General features: G+C 38.9%; 1 protein-coding gene across 1 annotated transcript in view; it reads left to right on the plus strand.

Moving 5' to 3' along the window:
* Positions 1–5,511: 5,511 nt before the first annotated feature.
* Positions 5,512–18,337, plus strand: part of LOC100655424 (sulfotransferase 2A1-like) — a 44,658-nt gene continuing 31,832 nt past the window's right edge. The window contains exons 1-2 of the mRNA XM_010587046.3: positions 5,512–5,647; positions 8,230–8,438. Coding sequence (XP_010585348.3) covers positions 5,512–5,647; positions 8,230–8,438 — 345 coding nt within the window. The remainder of the gene's footprint in view (positions 5,648–8,229; positions 8,439–18,337) is intronic.

The following is an 18,337-nucleotide window of genomic DNA, read 5'->3' on the forward strand; positions in this document are numbered from 1 at the left end:
TCCAACTGCTGTGAATGAGAGCTGCTAACAGCTCATGGCTACCCTCTTCACTGCAAAATGGCACTCAGCCAAATAAGAGACATCCTTTCAGAAAGATAAAACTTCCCACTAACTATCTACATAGCCAAGGAACCTATTTGGAGGCATTTATAGAAGCATTCAGAAACCTGGTGGCATAGTGGTGAAGTGCTACAGCTGCTAACCAAAGGGTTGGCAGTTCGAATCCGCCTATGAGGCAGTTCTACTCTATGAGGCAGTTCTACTCTGTCCTATAGGGTCACTATGAGTCGGAATCGACTATATGACACTGGGTTTTGGTATAGAAGCATTCATCTCCTGCAGTCACAGTGCAGACAGACCTAAATTCCAGGCTCATCACTTTATTGAAAGAGGGAAAGTAACTCAAACAAACCACAATCTCCCATCTAGGCAGGGTTCCTATGCCAAATTCTGGTCCCTGATGAGGAAAGAGTTGTCCCTGGGACTAAGGATCGTTTTTTTTTTTTTTAGTAGATGTTGTTGTAATTCTTTAGGAGTCAAATTCCTCTTGCTCCCTTGGTCTTTAGAAGTGTATCCCTCCACCTTCTTAAAAGGACACTGGTTTGCAGACTAAGCAGGGGAACCATGTGAGGAGTGTGCATCACAATTCAATGCTCACCCTCAGGAATATCTCCAGCTCTGTTCTGGCTACCAAACCCATAAATTTCAGCATAACCCGACTGAGGAATTGCTGCACCTGGGAACAGGAGAGGAATCCTGGTGGCATAATGGTTAAGTGCTATGGCTGCTAACCAAGAGATCAGCAGTTTGAATCTGCCAGGTGCTCCTTGGAAACTCTATTGGGCACTTCTACTCTGTCCTATAGGGTCGCTATGAGTCGGAATCGACTCAATGGCAGTGGGTTTGGTTTTTTGGGGTTGGGAACAGGAGAAAGGGATTCCACTCCAAAAAAACTCCACCTTCCTTCTTTTAATTCCATCTTTTATACCTTTAAATATCTTTAAAATGCTAATTTTATATGCGAAATCCTTTAACTCTAAATCCTGATACCTTTGCTGAAATGATGGTGATGTTTATCTACTGCATCTTACTCATGGTGGCTGATTTCCTTATGCACTTGTTGATTTTGTTTGTTTCTGTATTTTCTTTTGACACCTGTTCATAGTAATTAAGTCTTTATTAAATATGTAACCCGAAAGGGTGTTTCACTTGAGTTGCTTAATTAGTTTGCATTATAGAAAAACCACTCAAAAGAATTTAAACCACAATTTTAAGTATTTTAAAACAGCAAATGTCAGCCGCCACACACAAATGAAACCTTTTTGAGTAGAATAATTTTCTATTGACTTGAGCCTACACATGCACATTTAATCATTTCCTTAGTATCTTGCTTTGTGGGTGATAATTCACTTATTTACAATTTCATAGATTTTTTAATTATTGGGAATAATTGGCCATTATAAGATATGGAGGTATCAGAATTCCTTTGACAAAAATCTACCTTGAAATAATGAAATATAAGGTAATTGATGAAACAACAACAGCAATGGATGGACTTTCCAGGAAGATTGCATACTCTCCTGTTTAAAGAGCTTGGCTACAGTCTGAGAGGAGGGGTGTGGTAGTTGCCAAAATAGAACATAATTTCCACCACTTACTCGTGTGCTCTAAATCCTTATGACAAAAATAAAATGAACCAGAATTGTACACACAGTTGAGCACACAAAGGTGAAACCAAGAGCCAGCTTTTCTCTCTACTTCAAAGTTTTTTAAACATAGTCATCCCTATAAATTAAATTAGAAAAACTTACGACTAAATAAACTGCATGAAAACAAAGATACTAAATATGCAAAATTTACCACTTCCTGGTAGCCTAGTGGTTAAGAGCTTGGCTGTTAACCAAAAGGCTGGCAGTTCAAACCCACCAGCAGTTCCTTGGAAATTCTGTGGGGCAGTTCTACTCTATCCTATAGGGGTGCTACCACCTGGAATCCACTCGGCTTCAACCAGTTTAGTTATTTTTCTTTTTGATCATTTTACACTTAGTCATTCTCCTGAGGATTTCTGTGTCCATTGTATCTGTATGGTTGAAATGCACATAATGGCATGGTTATGCACATCTCTTTCCAACTCCCCACACAGTGATGTCACACTTGTAGATCGAAATCTACTGTGATGGGAGTATTTAAACTATGGAAAGAGGCAAGTGCTATAAATGATAGCTTCACCAAACTCCACACTGTGGTTGTTGAACATATATGAGAACAATAAACTGTCTTAAGAGCTAGTAAAAGGAAACTGAAGTACTGATGATTGCCACAACGTAGATGAACCTTGAAAACACTATGCTGAGGGAAGAAATAATTAAGTTGCAAAAGCATAAATACCATATGATCTCACTAATAAATAAATATATATACCACACTCATTGCTGTCAAGTCAATTCCGACTCATAGTGACCCGATAGGACAGAGTAGAACTGCACCATACAGTTTCCAAGGAGCGCCGGGTGGATTTGAATTGCCAACACTTTGGTAAGTAGCCTTAGCTCTTAACCACTGTGCCACATTAAACACACAAAAACCATTTATTAGTGGTTACATGTGGTGAAAGAGTGGGGAAAGGGGAAGTTTTTGCTTAGGAGGCTTTGAGTTTATGTTCATGGAGGTGGAGTGATTCACATAAAGAGTGTGATACTCATGGCACAAAACGAAGAATGTAATCAATGTCACTGAACTGTACCTGTGTAAATTGTTGAATTGGTGGTTTGTTGTGTATGTCTTCAAAACACACACACAGGCAAAGGCAGTAAAATGTATAAAAAAACATTACATGTGCCTTGACAGTAATCCAAACAGGATACAACCAGGGCACAAAGAGGTAGGTTCTGGACATAAATTGGACTTAACGCCTGGCCCAAGACCAGTCTCTAGTGGTAAACTCTGAAGTCAGACTCCTGTGACTCACTTTCAAATTATTTGTAGGGGTGAGGAAAGGTATGAAGAGGAGACAGAGTAGTGATTTCCCACATGCTACTCCTTCTGGAAGCAGCAGTCCCTTCCCACCCTGTCAGTGGGCCAAATTCAACCCATACTCTCATCCTCAATGTAACTATCAGTCCTCAGGCAGCATGCCCCTGATCACCTAGTTCACATTAGAATTCCTCCACTGTGATTTCAGTGGAATCCTGAATTCCTTATGGATTGATGAAAGATCCACAAATTCCCTTAATAAAAAAGAGCATGACATACTTTAAACCATTATTTCCCCTAGATACTCCACTCATTGACTGGGTGGCTAAAGGAAAGCAATTAATCTTTCTGAGTCTCCGTTTCCTTATGGGAAATGAAGTATTGCATACACAGTGCTTTGCACCATACAATTTGGTCAGTTAACTTAAGCATTTGCTCACATAGGTGGTATAGAATTTTCAGTTTGGTGTGATGAACTCCAAGGCGGTTTTAAATAGACCATACCAGAAGCATCAATCCTGGACATTTCCGATGAGTGGTGCTCCATGAGTCCCTAGTTCTTCAAGTTCTGTGCAGTTGAGTTGATGGCAAATGACTTCCTACTCAAGAGAAAGCTCTCTCATTTTTTTGTGAGATTCCCTGAGTATGGTCTTACAAAGCCTTCTATACCCTTACCAACATGGTTCTGAAACATCTTATGTGATTGGAGGAAAAAAAAAAAAAGCCTTAATCAGACAATGCTCCCTCAATGTAAGACATTGGATTTAATTGTAATTTCTGTCTTTGCTACAATTGCCATGTTACTTCCATTGTCCACACCAGCAACCAGGCAACGCACACGGTCGTTCAGTGCCCAAATGAGTCCCAAAGACCAGCCTTTGGGCATACACAGTGAGCCTATTATAGTCATATCCTATCCTCAGTAAATGAACACTTAATAATAACAGTATGTGGTTATTTCTTCTTCAAAACCAACTTTTTAAAAAACTCTGTTCTTCAATGATAAATACTGACACAAACACAAAATTAATCTACTGTTAAGCCTTATAAAATGAGTGAAAAAACTTTGTGTTCAAATTTCTGCAGTTAATTATTAGCTTGATCCAAGGATTCAGTCCTTCTGATGTAGAAATAATTACATAAAACTGTTGGTTTCGAAGCATGCCAGTGTCAGGCTTATGTGAACTAGGCTGACCCCCGTGAATCAGCACCCAAGAACCTGAAAATGGCTGGAGTTAAAAAAGTTACGCAAGTAAGTGAGTACCAGAATATTTAACATTGTTGTTGTTGTTGCTATGTGCCCTCAAGTCTGTTCAGACTCATAGCGACCCCGTGCACCACTGAACAAAACACTGCCTGGTCCTGCACCATCCTCACAATTGTTGCTGTGCTTGAGCCCACCATTGCAGACACTATGTCAGTCCATCTCATTGAGGGTCTTCCTCTGTTCTGCTGACCATCTATTTTACCAAGCATGATGTCCTTCTCCCGGGACTGATCTCTCCTGACAACCTGTCCAAAATATGTGAGATGTATTCTTGCCATCCTTGCCTCTGAGGAGCATTCTGGTTGTACTTTGTCCAAGACAGATTTGTTCATTCTTTTTGCAATCCAAGGTACATTTAATATTCTTCACCAATGCCAAAATTACAAGGTGTCAATTCTACTTTTGTCTTCCTTATTAATTGTCCAGCTTTCACATGCATATGAGCCGATTGAAAACACCATGACTTGGGTCAGGCACACATTAGCCCTCATTAAAAAAAAAAAAAAAAGACAAACCCACTGCCATTGAGTCGATTCTGACTCATAGCAACCCTGTAGGACAGAGTAGAACTGCCCTTAGAGTTTCCAAGAAGCGCCTAGTGGATTCAAACTGCCAACCTCTTGATTAGCAGCTATAGAGCTTAACCACTACACCACCAGGGTTTCTTTAGTCCTCATTAGAGGATGTTAAAAATTCTACCAGCTTCATAAGCAGCAAACATTAGTCAAAATTCTCGGGACGTTTGTGAACATGGTTTACACATTTTTTCCAGATTAAATATTATATTAATCTAAATTATTTCTATGATTGGAATCCCATTTTTTCTTGGATTCAAAACTTAGTCAATTAAAAGTCAATGTTCTAGGAAAAAGTTCACAGAAGATGAGGATAACTACAGGACAGGGAGTGAAAGGGCAACTTTAACATTCATAATTTCAAAATTCCTTTGCTTTGAAAGCATGCCCATCATTCATTAATCCTCTGTTTGTTTATTGATCTTGTAACCTTAAAAAGTACTCTGAGTCGGCTAATGATTACTTAAGTTAACTGCCATTGACTAGAAAGCCATTCCTTTAATGCTCCCTGTTTTTATAACTGAGAACCAGGAAGGAAATCTCAGCAAACTTCGGATTGTTCTGTACAATCTATCATTTGCACTCAGATCAAATTTCTTAAAGAAGTGTCTCCAGCAGCACCAGAACAGAGAACCATCTGCTTCTAATACTGCTAACACTGGAACAACAAGGCCAAGCTTGACAGGTGTCTTAGGGATGGCTACTGATTATCTGTGGTTTGAGGGAATTCCTCTCCTCAACAACAGAACCAGTACTGAAATCTTAAAATCCTTGCGGGATGAATTTGTGGTGAGGGACAGAGATGTCATTACACTTGCTTACCCAAAATCAGGTAAGGACGTAGGATCTGAAATTGAGAAAGATTGTGGAATGATGTTGCCGATTGTGTGCCTTCTCTATGCCTTGAACTTATATACAATAAAAAAAAAAAAAAAAATTTGCCAAAATGATGTGCTAATGGAGCATTATTCAGAGAAGGATTAAGACAGGCAATTATAATTCAAAGGGATGTGACAAATAGGGTATTGTACAGTTTGAGGGGTCTTATAGGAGAGAATCATATTTTACGTTTTGGTGTTCATGTAAGGTTGGTTAGAGAGGACCAATTACTGAATAACCTCTGGATTTAAAAAAGCATGTGCCCTGAGATGTCTGCAGTGAATGTGAGTGTGTAAGGTGAAGAGGGAACAGAGCAGGGTGGGTTACATGTGTAAGGTCTCTTGTTGAAAGATACTCGGGCATATTCAAGGACTTGAAAAGACATGGATAATTGCTCTGTGGAGGATCATGGAAAAAGAAGAAGACCCTCAACGAGATGGATTGACACAGTGGCTGTATCAGTGGACCCAAACTTAGTAATGATTGTGAGGATGGTGCTGGACCAGGCAGTGTGTTGTTTCATTGTACATAGGGGTAGCTATGAGACAGAACCTACGCAAGGGCATCTAACAACAACAATTGCTTTATGGAGTGGTGGGGGGGGGGTAAGGAGTGGCAGGAAGTGAGATTGGATATGTTTAAATAATCAATTAAAGGGTAACCTATAAATTATGCTAAAGAATTAGGAAAATATACCAAATGCAGTGGAAATCCACAGGAAGAATTTAAATGGAGGAATGATTAAACATGCATTTAAAGACTACCAGGTCTTCTGTATTTTGAAGGAACAGGTTTGTAGAATAAGATTAGAAAAGATATGGGTAGATCAGCATACTAGAACAAGCAATGACTATAATTAAGACTAGGAATAACACAGGAAATGGTAGAATTATATCATATTGAGCAATAGTTAAGCAGCTTCAAAGGGATTTAGTCTTTGAATAGAGCAGGGTTTGTCAGCTTTGTTACTACTGACTGACACTTTGGGCTTGATAACCCTTTATTTTGGGAGGCTATTTTATGCATTGTAGGATGTTTAACCACATCCCTGGATTCTATCTACTAGAAGTCTGTAGAACACACTCATCCCATTCATAGCAAACAAAAACTTCTCCAGAAGTAGAAAAATGTCCCTTTGGTGGCACAATTGCCTGAGGTTGAGAACTACTTGAGAAGATATTGAGGAAAAGAGAAACCTACCTATATTTCTGGAATTTCAGATCAGAAAAACTAAGTCAAAGTTGGTGCCCTACATTAAGACAGAAAGAGTCGAAAGAAAAGCATAACGACTGGAACTGACATTAGAGATATTAAGAGACTTCATAGTTTTGATACGTTGTTGTTGTTGTTGTTAGCTGCTGTTGAGTCAGTTCTAATTCATAGCAACCCTGTGTACAACAGAACGAAACACTGCCCTGTCCTGCACCATCCTCACAATTATTGTTATGCTTGAGTCCGTTGTTGCAACCACTGTGTCAATCCATCTCCTTGAGAGTCTTCCTCTTTTTCTTCTTGATATAATATAAAAGGTAGGGAAATGTGAATGGATTTAAGCTAGAAACAAAAAAGTAAATACTAAGGAACAGCATTTGTGTACTCTGGCCTATCATATCTTTGGTGTGTTTTCTTAAGAACATTTTGGGCAAGCTATATGTTCTTTTTTTTTTTTTTTATGTTCTACTGCTGGCCTGGTCAGGACTAGTGTAAATAACCCAATACAGTAGTGTAGAAGTAGGCAGCTGCATGTAATGGGGCACATGAGTAACATATTTTAAACAAACGTGTTTTTTTTTTTTTCTCTTAAAATGAAATGTCTAGAGATAGGGTGGTGATGTCATTAGCTCCCACTAGCATTTTTGATTGTATGGGTTACTTATCATGGTATCAGAAGGCTGAAGCAGTTGTGGGCTCTAAGTCCTCCAAGACAGTTCAAAGATAGGAAGCAGATTGCTTCATATAAAAATACTTTTTCCTCCGTAGGAGTTTCATTTACCAGAACGAGATAAATTTTCTCTGCTGAATCCTATCAGCAGGTTTTCTCTACTTTCAGAAATTTAGTCACATGGTCAGCCCTAGTTTCAACTGAGTAGGAGAAAATTTAACGTTTGGCTTTTTTATGTCAAAAATCATGTCTCCTTCCCTGAGAATGAATCCACTTTCTCTTCCCAGCCCTATCTGTACTCACTGTGTCCACAGGGGAAACACTGGCATGAAAGATGGTACAGCTCACTCTTCTGATGGAGTTATGAATGTCTATGGAAACTTTCCACTTGATTATTCCTCCTCTACATTGCCAGCTAGTATCCTAGAAAGTATTTACATATGTGTCAAAAATGACAAATATATTAGGGGGTCGGATGCTGAATATTAGATGAGGAAGTTGCATGGAGATCTAGCATTAGGAGTAAGAATAGTAGGAGTGTGGTCTCATGGAAGACAAATAAAAGTATTTCATGAATGAAGAAGTAATTAAATGCTGTAGCATTGTTGAAAGTAAGAATGAAGTACATGAAAGACTTTTCCTTCTCTACCCAGGAATCAATTGGATGATAGAGATCATCAGTCTCATCCACTCCAAGGGAGATCCCCACTGGGTCCAATCTGTTTTAACCTGCAATCGGTCACCATGGATAGAAATAACAGAGGGACACAAAAGTGTAAAGAATCAGAAAGATCCACGGATATATTCCTCACACCTCCCAATTCAATTATTTCCTAAGTCATTCTTCAATTCCAAGGCTAAGGTGAGTTAATAATTGCAATGACACCATGGACCACTTCTTGGTCTTGAATGCCTTGCTTTGGGAACAGAGTTAAAATGTGATTCATGAAAGTGAACATAAGGGAAAACCTTGTTCTAAACCACAGTATTAGATACTAAATTATCTTTTTGATGTTGTTCCACAGATACTCATTCTTCATTAGTTAATTATATCTCTGCACCCCTGCAAAAGTACCTTACATTGAATTATGCATGATGGAAGCAATTGAATTATAAATTAGCACCTACAATTCAAAGGATTCGTGTGTTCGATGCTCACATTTGAAACCCAGATACACTTTCCTAATCATGATATCATCTACATATACTATTGCTTTTCCAGTCAACATCTTCACAGGCCTCTGGTGTGTAATTTCAGGTGCTATATAGGAAGGTCTGACACTTAGAGTGCCTGAGGTAATAATTATGAATTTCTCTTAAGTTATTAATTTTTATTGTGATACATATATATTTCAAAATTTTTGTCATTTGAACGTTTTTTACCTGTGTAATTCAATGACCACTATGTGTATGTCAGTTTGTTGTACTGTGGCTGCTTGTGTGTTGCTGTGATGCTGGAAGCTATGCCACCAGTATTTCAAATACCTTTGTGGACAGATTTCAACAAAGCTTGTAGACTACGACAGACTAGGAAAAAGGACCTGACTGTCTACATCTGAAAAAAGCTAGCCAGTGAAAATCTTATAAATAGCAGCAGAACATTGGTATGGTGGCAGAAGATGAGCCCCTCAGGTTGAAAGTCACTCAAAATACGACTGGGGAAGAGCTGCCTCCTCAGAGTAGAGTTGACTTTAATGACACGGATGGAGTAAAACTTTCAAGACTTTCATTTACTGATGTGGTATGACTCCAAATGAAAATAAATAGTTGCAAACATCCATTAATAATCAGAACGTGGAATGTATGAAGAATGAATCTAGGAAAATAAGAAGTCATCAAAAATGCAATGGAACACATAAACATCAATATCTTAGATATCAGTGAGGTGAAATGGACTGGTATTGGCCCTTTTCAATCAGACAATCATAGGTCTACTATGCCAGGAATGACAAATTGAAGAGAAATCATGTCACATTCATTGTCAAAAAGAACACTTCAAGATCTATCCTGAAGTACAACGCTATTAGTGATAGGATAATATACATACACCTACAAGGAAGATCAGTTAATACAACTATTATTCAAACTTATGCACAAACCACTACTGCCAAAGATGAAAAAAAATGAAGATTTTTACCAGCTTCTGCGATCTGAAACTGATCAAACATGTGATCAAGATGCATTGATAATTACTGGTGATTACAGTGCAAAAGTTAGAGACAAAGAAGAAGGATGTCTAAGTTTGAAAATAAGGTCTTGGTGATAAAAAAAAAAAAAAAAGATGCCAGAGACAGCATGATAGAATTTTGCAAGACCAACAACTTATTCATTGCAAATGCTATTTTCAAAAACATAAACAATGACTATATAAATGGACTTTACGGCATGGAAAATACAGGAATGAATTCAACTACATCTGTGGAAACAGATGAAAAACTTCAATATCATCAGCCAGAACAAGACCAAGGGCTAACTGTGGAACAGACCATCAATTGCTCATATGCAAGTTGAAGCTGAAGAAAATTAAAACATGTCCACAAAACCCAAAGTATGACTTTAAGTATATCCCACCTGAATTTGGAAACCATCTCAAAAATAGATTTGAAGCAATGAACACTAATGACCAAATACCAGATGAGTTGTGGGATGACATGAAGAATATCATTCATGATGAAAGAAAAAGGTCGTTAAAAAGAAAGACCAAAATAGATGTCAGAGAAGACTCTGAAAGTTGCTCTTGAATGCAGAGCAGTTAAAGTGAATGAAAGAAATGATGAAATAAAAGAGCTGAACAGAAGATTTAAAAGGGCACCTCGAGAAGACAAAGTAATATAATGACATATGCAAAGATATGGAGTTGGAAACCAAAAAGAAAGAACATGCTTGGCATTTCTTAAACTGAAAGAACTGAAGAAAAAATTAAAGCCTTGAGTTGCAATTTTGAAGAGTTCTATGGCCAAATATTGAAGGATGCAAGAAGCATCAAAAGAAGATGATAGGAATACACAGTCACTGTGCCAAAAAGAATTGGTTGACATTCAACCATTTCAGGAGGTAGCATGTGATCAAGAACCAATAGTAATGAAGGAAGAAGTTCAAGCCACAACGAAGGGAATGGTGAAAAACAGGTCTCCAGGATTGGGTGGGTAGGAATTGGTGGAATACCAATTGAGATGTTTCAATAAATGGATGCAGCACTGAGGTGCTCATTCCAAAGAAAGGTGATCAACAGAATGCAGAAATTATGGGACAATATCATTAATATCACATGCAAGTAAAATTCTGCTGAAAATAATTCAAAAATGGTTTCAGGGAACTGCCAGAAATTTAGGCCAGATTCAGAAGAAGACATAAATGAGGGATATCATGCTGATGTCAGATGGATGTTGGCTGAAAGCGGAGGAGAATACCTGATAAATGTTTACTTGTGTTTTACTGACTATGCAAAGGCATTCAACTATGTGGATCATAACAAATTACGGATACTATCGTAAAAAACGATAATTTCAGAACACTTGATTGTTTTCATGCAAAACCTGTATGTAGACCAAGAGGTAGTCATTTGAAGAGAACAAGGGGATACTGTGTGATTTCAGATCAGGAAAGGTATGTGTTGGGGTTGTATCCTTTTACAATACTTATTCAATCTGTATGCTGAGCAAACAATCCAAGAAGCTGGACTATCTGAAGAGGAATGCAGCATCAGGACTGGAGGGAGACTCATTAACAACCTGCGACATGCAGGTGACACAACCTTCTTGTTGCAAGTAAAGAGGACTTGAAGTATTTACAGATGAAGATCAAAGGCTATAGTCTTCAGTATGGATTACACCACAACATATAGAGAACAAAAATCCTCACTACTGGACCAATAAGCAACATCATGATGTGCAGAGAAAAGATTGAAGTTGTAAATGATTTCATTTTACTTGGATCCACAATTAACACCCATGGAAAGCAGCAGTCAAGAAATCAAATGACAGGAGGCAGGAACAAGATGATGGAATAGTCAGACACTTTGTGCCATCCTTCTTACAACAAAGACCCGAAGAACCAATGGAATGAATGGAATATATAGGACAATCTAGAAACACTAATCAACAAAGACAAAGCTGAAGAATCAGACTGAGTGGCAGGTGGAAGGAGAGACAATTCAAAAACAGTGGAAATGGGAAACTATGAATTGTGGGATCACTGGCATCCTGCTAGGTGAATCTGCACAGTGCACACAGGCTAAGGCAAGCAGCGCCATCACAAGATGAAACCCACGCCATCTGGTGCAGCCAGGCAGCAGCAAATCTGCAGGCATCTCCAGAACCAAAAAACCTGAGAAAGTTAAGCGCAAGCTCTCAACCCATTGTGCATGCTGGTAACAAAACCTCTCGCACCACCATAGCTCCACAGCTGAGGCTCAATCCCATCACCTCACAATCCTCCCCCGCCCCCTGCTTTGAGGCCAATCCTGTGGCATTCTACAACACCAAGCCCCCTAAGCTGGAGCTCAAGGCAGGTCTGTAGGTGCTTGCCCCTTTGCCCAGCCACTGGTATAGGGGGCCTATGGACTTGCAGTGCCCTTCGACATCACCCTTCACCCCACCCACCCAGATTCTTTGCTGGCAGATCCAATACAGCACACACTTACTAGCATAATTTGGACAAAAAATCCACCGGAAGCCAATTTTCACCTGCAGCAGCCAAATGAGAGCTTCAGATTTGTGATATTCAACACCGCCTCACCGCCTCATCCCCTAAGAATGGGCCTTACCCACCCACACTAAAGGGCCTGAGGGCTGAGGGCCATTAGTACTGCCCACTCCATCTAGTTGCCCACCACAAGGGCCTGAGAATGAGTGGTGCCTCCCAATACATCCAGCCAATAGCACTGGGTGCCCAAGAACTGGTTGCACTACACCACCCCACCGTAAATGCTCTAGCGGACAGGGACACACTCTCCATCCAAGCACGTGGGGACAGCCAACAGCCCCCTGCACTGCCCTACATATCGCACCCCACTGTAACCAGAGACCATGCCTCCTCCAAACACCACGCAACCCTGCCTGCCTAGGACTGTAAGTGAGAGTCTCAGCACCACACAGTCAGTGACTGACGACCCAGGCACTTGTGCCCCAAACAACTGCACCCCCACAAGAACAATAAGTGGACTCTCTGGCTCACACACCTACTAGCTGTTCTGACCACCTGGAGACAGGAGGCAAGAGCTTCAATGAAGCCAAAAAACCAAAGTAGCACACACACCCAGCCTACTTGGACATATCAAAACAAAACCAAATAATAATACAGAACACAGTAAACAAAAACACAATAAATGAATATAATAACTTATTGATGCCTCGGAGGCAACAGTCAATATCAAATCACATAAAGAAGCAGGACAAGATGGCTCCAGCAAGGGACCAAAATAAAGAATAAGAAAGACTTCTGGAGGAAGATAAGGCAATGGAACTACCTGATAAAGAATTGGAAACACTAATATACAGAGCTCTTCAAGAGATCAGGGAGGAGATTAGGAAAAACTCAGACCAAATCAAGGAACACACAGATAAAGCACTAGAAGAATTCAGGGAAACAACACAAGAACAAAATGACAGAATAAGTAGGCTACTAGAAACCATACAGAGACAGTAACTAGAAATCCAAAAGATTACCAGTAAATTTCAGAATTAGACAACTCAATAGAAAGTCATAGGAGCAGAATTGAGACAATGGAAGTCAGAATTACTGAGACTGAAGATAAATCCCTTGACACCATTTTGTTTGAGGAAAAATCAAAAAATAGAATGGAAAAAAATGAGGAAAGGTTAAGAATTATGTGGAATACCACCAAGAAGAAAAACCTATGAATGATCAGAGTACCAGAATGGGGCGGATAATGGAAAATGCAGAAAGAATTGTTGAAGATTTGCTGGCAGAAAACTTAATTAATATCATGAAAGACGAGAAGATATCTATCCAAGAAACTCAACGAACTCCATATAGGATAGGCCGTAAAAGAAAGTCACCAAGACATATCGTAATCAAACTTGCCAAAACCAAAGACAAAGAAAGAATCCTGAGAGTGGCTAAGGATAAATGAAGACTCACCTACAAAGGAGAACCAATAAGACTAAACTCAGATTACTCATCAGAAACCATGCAGGCAAGAAGGCAATGGAATGACATATATAAAGCCTTGAAGGAAAAAAAAAAAAATTGCCAGCCAAGAGTTACATATCCACCATAATTGTCTCTTAAATATGATGGCAAAATTAGATCATTTCCAGGTAAACAGAAGTTAAGGGAATTTGTAAAAAACAGACCGAAATTACAAGAAATATTAAATGCAGTCCTTCAGTTAGAGAGTCAACAACATCAAACAACAAACCAAGTCCAAAACACAGGACAGATCAACCAGATAGCAACCCAGATAAAGAATTCACAAAACCAAAACAAAGCAAAAAGACTGAAAACAGGGAACCAGAGATGTCAATATGTAAACAGCAACAACATCAAAACAAAAAAGAGGGACTAAACGATGTAGCCATAGAACATCCAGATGGAGAGGAACTCAAGGTGATATCAAGAAATAAAAGACTGGTGGTTTAAACTTTGAAAAAAATAAAGGTAAATTTCAAGGTAACCACAAAGGAAGCTTACAAACCTACCTATCAAAATAAAAAACAAGAAAAACATAAAGACTCAGCAAACACAAAATCAACAATAATGAAAGAGATAAAAAGAAAATACATAAACAAAAAGAACTCAGCACAGAAAATTAAATGGAACATAGAAACTGTCAACACACACACACACACACACACACACAGAAACCCATCAAAATGACAGCAGTAAACACATACTTATCAATAATTACATTGAATGTAAGTGACCTAAATGCACCAGGAAAGACGCAGAGAGTGGTAAAATGGATTAAAAAAAAAAAAGATCCCTCTATATGCTGTCTACAAGAGACACATCTTAGACACAAAAACACAAACTAAAATTCAAAGAATGGGGCAAAAATATATTAAGCAAACAATAACTAAAAAAAGAGCAGGAGTGGCAATATTAACCTCTGATAAAATAGTCTTTGAAACAAAATCCACCATAAAGGATAAGGACACAATATAATGATTAAAGTGTCAATACACCAGGAGGACACAACCGTAATACATACATATGCACCCAATGACAGAGCTGCAAAATACATAAAACAAACTCTAACAGTATTGAAAAGAGAAATAGACAGCTCCACAATAATAACAGGAGACTTCAACACACCACTTTCAGTGAATGACAGAACATCTAGAAAGAAACTCAATAAAGATATAGAAGATCTAAATGCTACAATCAGCTGACTCAACCTCATAGACATATACAGAGCACTCCACCCAACAGCAGCAAAGTATATATCCTTTTCCATTCTCCAGAATAGGCTCCATTTTAGGCCAAAAAGGAAGCCCTAACAAAATCCAAAACATCAAAATAATACAAAGCATCTTCTCTGATCAGAAATGCCATACAAGTAGACATCAATAAATAAACAGCAAGGGAAAAAAATAAAATAAAATACATGGAAATTGAACAACCCCTTGCTTAAAAACTATGGAGTAATAGAAGAAATCAAGGATATAATAAAAATTTCATAGAGTCAAATGGGAATGAAGACACATCTGACCAAAACTTTTGGGACACAGCAAAAGCACGGCTTAAAGGTAAATTTATAGCAATAAACACTCACACAAAAAAGAAGAAAGGACCAAAATCAAAACATTAACCTACAACTCAAACAAATAGAGAGCAGCGAAAAAAGCCCTCAGGCACCAGAAGAAATAAAATAATAAAGACTGGAGCAGAAATAAATGAAATAGAGAATAGAAAAATAGTTGAGAGAATCAGCATGACAAAAAGTTGGTTCTTTGAAAAGATCAACAAAATTGACAAACCATTAGAAAAGCTGACAAAAGAAAAACAGAATAGGAAGCAAATAACCCAAATAATAAATGAAACAGGTGATACCACAGCAGACCCAAATAAAAAAAAGGATCAAAGCAGAATACTATGAAAAGCTGTACTCCAACAAATTTGAAAACCTAGAGGAAATGGACAAATTTCTAGAAACACACTACCTACTTAAATAATACAAACTGAGGTAGAAAAACTAAACAGACCCATAACAAAAAAGAAATTGAATAGATAATTAAAAAAAAAAAACAAAAAACTCTCAGCAACAACAACAAAAAGCCCTCCCCTGGATGGCTTCACTGGAGAATACTACAAAACTTGCAGAGAAGAGCTAACACCATAGAAGAGCATAGAAAAGGAAAGAAGACTCCTGAACTCATTCTATGAAGCCATCATAACCCTGATACCAAAGCCACAAAAAGAGAAAACTACAGACCAATATCCCTCATGAACATAGACTCAAAAATTCTCAACAAAATTCCACCCAATAGAATTTGACAACATATCAAAAAAATAATAACATCATGACAAAGTGGGATTCATACCAGTTATCCTAGGATAGTTCAACATTAGAAAATCAATCAATGTAATCCACCACATAAATAAAAGAAAAGAACCACACAAACTTATCAATTGATGCAGAAAAGGCACTTGGCAAAGTCCAACACCCATTCCTAATAAAAACTCTCAGCACAATAGGAATAGAAGGGAAATTTCTCTGAATAATAAAGGACATTTATACAAAGCCAACAGCCAATATCATTCTAAATGGAAAGAGGCTGAAAGTATTCCCCCTGACAATGGGAACCAGATAATGATGCCCTTTACCACTACTCTTAATCAACATTGTGCTGGATGTCCTAGCTAGAGCAGTAAGGCAAGAAAAAGAAATAAAGTGCATCCAACCTGGTAAAGAAGAGGTAAAACTATCCCTATTTGCAGATGATATGACCTTATACACAGAAAACCCCAAAGAATCCACAAGAAAGTTACTGAAACTAATAGGATATTTCAGCAAAGTATCTGGATGCAAGACTAACATACAAAAATTAGTAGGATTCTTCTACGCTAACAAAGAAAACTTTGAAAAGGAAATCACCAAATCAATATCAATTACAATAGCCCCCAAGAATATAAAGTACTTAGGAATAAATCTAACAAGAGACGTAAAAGACCTATACAAAGAAAACTACAAAACACTATTGCAAGAAACCAAAAGAGACATACATAAGTGGAAAACATACCATGCTCATGAATACGAAGACTCAACATTGTGAAAATATCCATTCTACTCAAAACGATCTACAGATACAATGCAATCCCTATCCAAATTCTCACAGTATTTTCTTGACAAGATAAAGAAACAAATCATCAACTTTATACAGAAAAGGAAGAGCCCCTGGACAAGCAAAGCATTACTGAAGAATAACGAAGTGGGTGGCCTCACAGCACCTGATGTTAGAACTGATTATACAGGCACAGTAGTCAAAAAAGCTTGGTACTGGTACAACAACAGACACATAGAAGAATGGAACAGATTCAAGAACCAGGTTTAAATCCACCCCTGAGGACCAAAGTCCATTACATGAGGAAAAAACAGTCTCTTTAACAAACGGTGCTGGCATAACTGGGTGTCCATCTGTAATAAAAAATAAAACAGGATCCACACCTCATACCATACACAGAAATTAAATCAAAATGGATCAAAGACCTAAATATAAAGCCTAAAATGATAAAGATCATAGAAGAAAAAATACAGACAATGCCAGGGGCCCTAATACATGACATAAATAGGATAAAAGCCATAACTAACAATGCACAAACATCAGAATGGAAACTAGGTAACTGGAAGCGCCTAAAAATTAAACACTTATGCTCATCAAAAGCCTTCACCAAAAGAGTAAAAACAGAATATACAGACTGTGAAAAATTTTGGCTACAAAATATCCGACGAGGGTCCAATCTCTAAAATTTACAAGACACTGAAACACCTCAACAACAAAAAGACAAATAATCCAATTAAAAAATGAGCAAAGGAATGAACAGACCCTTCGCCAAAGAAGACATTCAGGGTGGGGGGCCAAGATGGCTGACTAGGTAGACGCTACCTCGAATCCCTCTTGCAACAAAGACTCGGAAAAACAAGTGAATTGATCACATACGTGACAATCTACGAACCCTGACCATCAAACACAGATTTCAAGAGTTGACCTGAGTGACAGAGACCGAGAATGAACAACTACAGGGAAGCAGCGACCGTTTTCGGAGCCTGGAGCCAGCGTTCCAGTCGGGAAACCTTGGCGCCGGGCTTTGGACTGGGTGCAGGGGAGCTGAGCAGGGCATCCTGTGACGGTGCAAACACGTGGCATAGCCCCAGCCCCCTGAACTGACCACGGGGGAAGCCCAGCCAGTGCACACTGGCAGCACAGCGATGCAGCTGACAGGAGTAGAAGTCACCGGGAGGCAGTGACTGTTTTTGGAGCCGGGAGTGCAGCGTCCCAGCCGGGGAACATTGACGCTGGGCTTTGGACTGGGAGAGGAGGAACTAACCGCGGCTTCTGAGACAGCGCAAGCAGGGGACGCGGGCCTGACCCTCAGGGGCAATCTCTACCCAGCCAGCGCACACAGGCGACGTGCCCCTCGGGAATCTCAGATAAAACAGTCATCCCAAGCAAGATAAGTAACTTTGTCTATATTCCGGGGTGCTACTCTCTCTGTTTTTCTGAACCCTCCCCTCCCCTTCCCAGGCGGCTTCATTAACATTGCAATTTTTCCTGAGCCAGAGGGAGAACTGCGCTG

The sequence above is a fragment of the Loxodonta africana genome, chromosome 11 (genome assembly GCF_030014295.1).
Source record: "Loxodonta africana isolate mLoxAfr1 chromosome 11, mLoxAfr1.hap2, whole genome shotgun sequence".
Classification (NCBI taxonomy): domain Eukaryota; kingdom Metazoa; phylum Chordata; class Mammalia; order Proboscidea; family Elephantidae; genus Loxodonta; species Loxodonta africana.